This window comes from Echinops telfairi, unplaced genomic scaffold, assembly GCF_000313985.2.
Source record: "Echinops telfairi isolate 266 unplaced genomic scaffold, ASM31398v2 ScPeMD7_7468;HRSCAF=8506_1, whole genome shotgun sequence".
NCBI classification, from domain to species: Eukaryota; Metazoa; Chordata; class Mammalia; order Afrosoricida; family Tenrecidae; genus Echinops; species Echinops telfairi.
This window is the reverse complement of record NW_022111370.1, coordinates 7,746,274-7,753,869: the sequence shown is the minus strand read 5'-3', so window position 1 is coordinate 7,753,869 and position 7,596 is coordinate 7,746,274. Positions and strand designations below refer to the sequence as shown.

The following is a 7,596-nucleotide window of genomic DNA, read 5'->3' as shown; positions in this document are numbered from 1 at the left end:
CAATAATTCTTACCCCTTTTATTCACTACAGCCCTCTGCTACTTAATCCTCTCTTTTCTCAGGATGCTGCCCCTCCAACCAGCCCATTGACCTCTAAACAGTTTCCAAACACAGACTCACATTTGCCCTCCGTGAGGTCTCTGGTTTTTCAAGTCTAACGAGAGCCCACCTTCTCTTCACCCTTTCTAGTCTCTCCCAAATTGAAAACCACCTAGGCTCCTTCACTGAAGAGTCTGCTAAATTCAAGAATCTTTTAGATTAACTCTTCCCTTTAACCTAACCTGGAAAGATCTCTACACCATTCTAAATTCTACACTAACTAGGGGGGGAAAAAGCTCATTTGGAGAGCAGCCAAAGCCCATGCCTGTGATCTTTAAGATCAGACCCCCACAGATAACCTGTAGCCAGAGATGTTATCCAAAAACTAACCCTCATTAAAATTATCAAATAAATCATGATGATATGGCCCAAAGAAATCATGGTCTCCCATCTAGCAGTGAGAATAAAAAAGCATGCTTATAAAGTGTAAGATTAACGAGTCCAGCTCTCTTATAAGATGAACAGGTTCAAGAGAGCATGGCCTGCAATGAGAAAACTTACAGATAAGGGATGAAAGGACAGATGCAGTTGGGGTGTGGGAGGCACATGAAGGATCGACCCTGCAAGGTCCAGAGCTTTCCTCCAGGCAGGTTTGGATACACTCCTTGTCACATAGCCTGCATCTTGTGATAAGCTCTCACACAAAGGGACAGTTGACATTGTTTGAGGGTATACAAAGAAACATTAATACATCAGCCTAACCACAGACAGGACGGGAGGATAAAGTTGCGAACAGGGAGTAACTGAGATTTTGCAAACTGCTGTGTTTCAGCTTTGCCAGGGAGCAGGAGGCAAAGTGTCCACTTTATCTCAGGCAGAGTCAGACCAGCCACTGCTTCATTAATGGCAATGCTTCATTAATTCATTCATGGCAGAGCCATCAGAGAACACCCTTTGACTCAGGTCAGAGGCCCCTCTCAGGTTTCCTATAAGAAACCTGTGTTCTGCCATTAGTCTCTCTGTCTTTCCTACGACATATATTCTAACAGGAAGCTCTACTCAGTTGGTCATCATCAAACCAAGGGACTTGCTGTAACCCAGACATACCCTACTTTCTCCCTCCTGGAGGGGAGAGGTGCAGTTGGAGGAGCTCGGGGATGGGACAAGAGAAGATGAAGACAGCATCTTCCCTAGTCTTCCGTATTGATGCTATTTTTATTCAGCACTTAACTTACATCAGATATCACTAGGCAGTGCTGGGAGAAGAGGAGGGGAGAATGATAGCGGAATGAAAAAATGGGATATCTAGAAAGGGAGATAAAGGACCACCCAACTTCCATGTCACCATTTTCCCTCAGGTTCAGCCTGGCTTCTCAGAGTCATCTCTCAGGAGCGCAGCCAAGGAGCTTCTGTTACGCCAGGCTTCCAGAGCATAGCGTCCCCTGCCTTTGGGTTGCCTGGGTGATGAGCCCTCTTACACAGTACTCACAGCATGCTGTCTGGGGGTAAATTAGATGGCCATCCTTTCACTTCCAAGGAAAATCAAATGCTTTGCTTTAAAAAAAATCAACTCTCTTTCTGACTCAAAAAACTCATCATAACTGCTCATTAGAAAGCATTTAAACAACGCAGACAAATTGTGGAGAAGGCAATCAGTATCACGGGTCATGGTCCATCCTGAGAAGGAGGAATTGTTCTCTGTGTATTCATACACAAGGAGTCCCTGGGCAGGGCAGAGCGTTAGTGCGCTCCGTTGCTGGCTAAAAGGTTAGACGATGGTGTACACACAAGAGGCTCATTAGAACATAGACCTGGAGACCTACTTTGGAGAAACCTGCTGTTGAAAGCCCTAAGCAGCAGGTTCCACTCAGGCACTGCTGGGTGGGATTACCCTCAGTCAAAACCAACAGTCATGGCAACTGGTTTGGCGCCTATATTCACAATTTTTAAAAACACATGAGCCTAGACTTTGCTGTTAAGGGTGCAATGATCAAGAATCATTAAACCACACTAGCTTCTCCCCACTCCCTAACATTTGAAAATGCTTTTTCGAAGCATAGCATTGTCTCCTAACTTGTCTCCTTGAGTTGATTTCCCCACCATCACAGCCTAACTTCCACGAAGCTGCCCAAGCCATTCTACTGAGCAAGGGTCCTGATTTCATGACCTCTTTGCTGAAAATCACCAATGGCTCCTTTCTTATAATTACTACTATGGGAAATATATGTGTAGCAAGGCATTTACCATCCCAACATTCTTCACATGCACATTTCGGTGACATTAATTATGTTCACCATGTTGTTCAACCATCACTGTAGTAATAATTCCTTTGCTAAGAGTTAAACTAATCCCAAGAAGTTGGAGATGGAAAAAAAAAAATCCCAAAAGTCCAACTCTTGCAAGATGGTAGTCTTAATTAATGTTCTCTATTTATTTCTTTGGATTCTAATACCCATTGCAGAGCCTAGAAAGAAATTCACAAAGTTCACGATTAAAAGGTAATGCTAGTGATGACTGCTGAGTGTAGTTTTTCCAAGGACATAGTCCAAAGTTTCAGGTATGCAACTAAATGATCAAAGGAGCATACCATGCTGCTGTAAGCCCCAACCTCAAGGCATTGAGTCCACTCCAGTAAGGCTTAACCCAAAGCACTCAGCTCCACGTCCATGGGTCAGCAAGTCTAACTCTAGCAATTAAGCGCCCAGAGACATCCAATCTACAAGCCAGCCCCCGGCACGAAAGCACTCATGTTAACTTGCTCTGTGGTTTGGTAAGCTTATCACTCTGTTCCACACTCTGACTCTTGGTGCTTCTCAGATGGTATGGCTATCATCTGGATCCAATATTATTGATCTTACATGAAAGTAAAATTTTACTGAAGACTATCCAACAATGGTTGCAGCAGTACATTGACAAGGAGTCACCAGAGGCTCAAGCCAGATTCAGAAGCAGCCTTGGAACAAAGACTATCATTTCTGGTGCCAGATGGATCTCGGCTCAAAGCAGAGAATACCAGAAAGATGCTTACTTGTGTTTTATTGACTATGCCAAGGCATTTGACTGTGTGGATCGTAACAAACTATGAATAACCTTGAGAAGAATGGAGTTTCAGAACACATCATTGTGCTCATGTGGCTCTTGTACATGGATCAAGAGGCAGTTGTGTTGACAGAACAAGGGAATACTGCATGGTTTAAAATCAGGAAAAGGGTGCACCAGGGCTGTATTCTGTCACCATTTGTCTTCAGGCTGTATGCTGAGAAAATCATCAGAGAAGCTGGATTATGTGAAGAAGAATGTGGTATCAGGATTGGAGTAAAGCTTATTAACAACCTGAAACAGGCAGATGACACAACCCTGCTTACTGAACATGAGGACTTGAAACACGTGCTGATGAAGATCAAGGATTCCAGTCTTCATATGGGTTATAATCAGGTGTAAAGAAAACCCAAATCCTCACAACTGGACTGATGGGTAACATAATGATAAATGGAGAAAAGGTTGAGTGGCTACTTCCTCCAAAGTGGGGAGCCCAGCCCTTCCTCATTGTCTATTCTTAGTCTGGAACCTTCTCTGAAACTTTGGGTGACCCTGCTGTCATTTGAAATATCAGGGGCATAGCTTCCAGAATCACAGCAACACAGAAGGCACCACAGTTCGACAAACTGACAGACAAGAGTTGGGGAAACTCCCTAGGCGGTACACATTAGTTACACTCCATTGTTAACCTAAAGCCTGGCAGTTCAAACCCACCCAGAAGGACGAGCGAATAAATGGTCTATGGAGCAATTCTGTTCTATAACACATGGACTCATCATGATTCAGAATCGACTTGATAGCAACTAACAACAATCACAATATTAATACGAGTCCTGGTAGAGGTCGCAACTGTTGAATGATAGAATTATCCAAGCCAGAAGTCTATTTTAATTTGCCCCTCCTGTTCACCCCCCTCTATAGGAAGTTAGTGAACAAGGCTTCTGTAGACAAGGAAAATCACAGGTTGGAGAAATCACCTGTCCTTATTTAATAGCTGTATTATCATAGTTGACACGAAAGATCAGTTTCAGGAGCTTCCACCTGGTCTTCTTGTCATAATGGCTTTTACCCCACAGCCAAGGAGTCAATATAGTAACCCTATAGGACACAGTAGAGTTGCCCCATAGGGTAAATTACAAGGCTGTAATCTTTACAGAGGCCGACTGCCACATCCTTCTCCCAGAGTTGCTGGTGCAAAGGACCTTACACCAGCTGAGATGAGATGGAGGAGGAGAGATGCCAAACGACAAGATCTGCAAGCAGCAGGGAAACAGCTGAAGAGGCAAAGCTCTTTTCCCAAAGCCAAAGGAGAGGAAGAGTCCTCCCTTAGAGCCGGCACCCTGAATTTGTACTAACTTTCTAGGGTCCCGGGCTGTGAGAAAATCAACGTTTGTTTGTTAAAGACGTGCACTTGGAATATTTCTGAGAGAGCAACAATAGACAATCAAAACTCCAAAACCGAACTCCCTGCCATTGAGTGAATTCTGCCTCCGTCACTCTGTAGGACACGGGAGAATGAGCCCGGGGGTTTCTGGGATTGTTTAAAGGAGCAGATAGCCCCATCCTTCTTCTATCACGTGACTTGGAGTTTCAAACGTTTGAGCTGGCGGTGGCAGCCCAACTCAAACCCAAGGACATCATTAGAGCTTCTAGCTACACAAGACAGGATTCATTACACCTCGCAGATGGTATCCCACTTCGTGTCCGTTTCCAGGAAACGTTCTTCATTACCTCCTTCAGGTCTTTGCTTCAGCAGCAGCGTTGCAGGGAGGCTGTCCTTGGCTCTGCAGGTCACGTTGCCACAGCCCGGTTTTCTCTAGTTGATTTTTTTGGGTTTTGCTTAAAATCTTACAGCATAAGGCAAAGCTACTTTTATTGCAGTGTGAGAGAGGAGATGATTGAACCTATCGGGAATAAGACACTGTGCGTAATGTCTACTACTGGCAATTTACAAAAGCTTGTAAACAACACGGCAACCAAAGCTAGCGTCAAATCACTATGCGTGGGGGCATCGGAGGGGTGTGTGTTCTGCTGCGGGAGAATGCAATGTTCCCTCTGAAAATGTAAAAGTCCAGTAGAAGGTTAGGGTTCTTGTAAAAAGAGGGTCCATTCATCGAGGCGATCAGGTTCTTAACAGGGACCTTTCTGGGACTAGACCTGACCAGGATCTGAGCTCACCAATGACCTCACAAAGTCTAGTTGTTACAAAGACAGCTCCCTGAGCAATGAATAAGGGGGGTGGGGTGGGATGAGCCAGGGTGTTTTGATAGGTGCTGACCAGCAGGACAGTCGAGCTGGGCTGCTCAGAGCCGGAGAACATCATGACGGGAAGAAGCAACTGTCCTCGTTTCTCCAGGTACAAGAAGCGACCCTTTTCTCGCTCGGCACGAGCGGAGCTGCAGTTCCCCGTGAGCTTGGTGGATCAGTTGCTGCGGAAAAGAAAGCACGTCCGGCGCCTAAGTGTTTTCACACCCATTTTTCTCACCGGCATTCTTGAGTACTTGACATACAATCTCCTGGAGCTGGCGGGCAAGGAGGCAGAGAAAGATGGAGACATCGAAATCGTCCCAGAGCATGTGGAGAGGGCAGTGGACAACGACCAGCAGCTCAACCTTCTCTTTCTCGGTGACGCCAGTGAAATACGCCAAACAAGAAAAGGTGAGATGCCACACACAAGACATGGCTGTTGATGCCCACGTGGCAGATCCGACCTGGAGCCTTCGCAGTGTTATCTATTTCCCGAACCACGCACGACGGCAGAAATCCCATACGGCTATCATCCACAAATGGTGTTAATAAAGGGTTTACATCCATGAAAAAAAAATCTTACAGCATACGACATTTGAAGGGGATTCAGCAAGTGTGTGAAAAAATTCCATTGTCTTTTAATTCTATTTTTCCAGAACTTTTAGAAATTCCCTCATATTTGATTCCCTCTTTATTGTCATCTACCACTCATCTGTCAGATTTCTGTATGTGCTGGTTTGTGGACTGCGGTGTTACTGGAAGCTATGCTGCCCATATTTCAAATCCCAGCAGGGTCAACCAGAGTGAACAGGTTTCAGGGGAACTGCCGGACTAAGAGCTGACGGTGAACCAGGTAGACACTGTTCACCTCTAAGGGCTAACCATTCAGCCCTTTATGCCTAGCGGCAGAACATGGTCAGAGACAGTGTCACAAGCGGAGTCTCTCAGGCTGCAAGGCACTCAGAATAGGGCTGGGGAAGCGCTGCCTCCTCAACGTAGAGTCAGAATTAATGGCTTGCATGCAGCAAAGCGTTCAAGATCTTCATTTGCCAATGGGGCAGCGTTCAAAATTGTGAAGAAACAGCACAGTATGCATATTCATAACCAAAGTGTGGGATGTGCCAAGTATGATGCCCTCACAGGAGGGTCACAAGGAAGGGATGAGTCAACCAGGGTGTCATATAGCACCGCTGAAACACACTATTCCTCTGGTTCCTTGAGGCTGCCCCACTCCCCACTATCGTGACCTCATTCCTATCTTCCACTTTGGGCTAGACTGGAGCCTGTACACTGGAACAGATAACAGCTCACAGCACACAGAATCCAGATCAGATAAACCCCTCAGGAACAGAAATGGGAGTAGCAATACCAGACAGGTAGGGGGAAGGGGGAAGGGGAGGAGAGGAGGAAGGGGAAACAGATCGATCACATAGCCACCACCACCCGGTCCACCAAGAGGGACAAAGAACAGAAACCATGGGGGAAAGGAGACAGCAGTCAGTGTAAGATATGAAAATAATAATTTGTAATTTATCAAGGGGCACGAGAGTGGGAGCGGGAGGGAGGGAAAGAAAGAAGAGCTGATACCAAGGGTTCGAATAGAAAGTATATGTTTAGAAAATAACATGGCAACATATGTACAAATACGCTTGATACAATTGGTGTATGGAGTGTTATAAGAGAGACAAGAGACCCCCCAATAAAATGATCTTTATAAATAAATAAATTGGAACATAAATAAAATGAAACAAAAGGATCAATATCCTAGGTATAGGTGAGTTGAAATGGACTTCATGGGCTATTTTGGGTCAGACAATCATATGACTTACTGTTCTTAGTATGGCAAAACCAAAAGGAATGGCGTCATATTCATATTTGAAAAGAAGATCTTGGGCCTCAGAGAGAATAAGGCCATCAAAGAACAAGCACGAGAAAATATCCACAACTACCAGAGGGATTCCAGCCAAACAGCTTCCCTTGCTTGCCTCTGGGGCCCTGGTGGACAACAGATTGTGCGGGCAGCCTGGTGCAGACATTAGCAGTACCCTAGCTTTACTTCCTGTTATGTTCCCCCTTCCCCCTTCTTTCTTGCTTTCTTCTCCAGTGCCCCCCCACACCACATGACTCCCCTCCCAATGAAGCATGCATGTGCACATTAAACACTACCAACAGAACTGGAAATCCCACCCACAAGACAGTTTCAGGGTTTTTTAAAATCGTTTTATTAGGGGCTCATACAACTCGTACCACAATCCATACATACATCAATTG

The 7,596-nt window shown here is 45.3% G+C and overlaps 1 protein-coding gene across 1 annotated transcript in view; it reads left to right on the top strand.

Annotated features, from left to right (window-relative positions):
• Positions 1-5,399: 5,399 nt before the first annotated feature.
• The window catches only part of LOC101649935 (ADP-ribosyl cyclase/cyclic ADP-ribose hydrolase 2), a 41,907-nt gene continuing 39,710 nt past the window's right edge, over positions 5,400-7,596 (top strand). Inside the window, 1 exon segment of the mRNA XM_004707840.2 lies at positions 5,400-5,736. Coding sequence (XP_004707897.2) covers positions 5,400-5,736 — 337 coding nt within the window.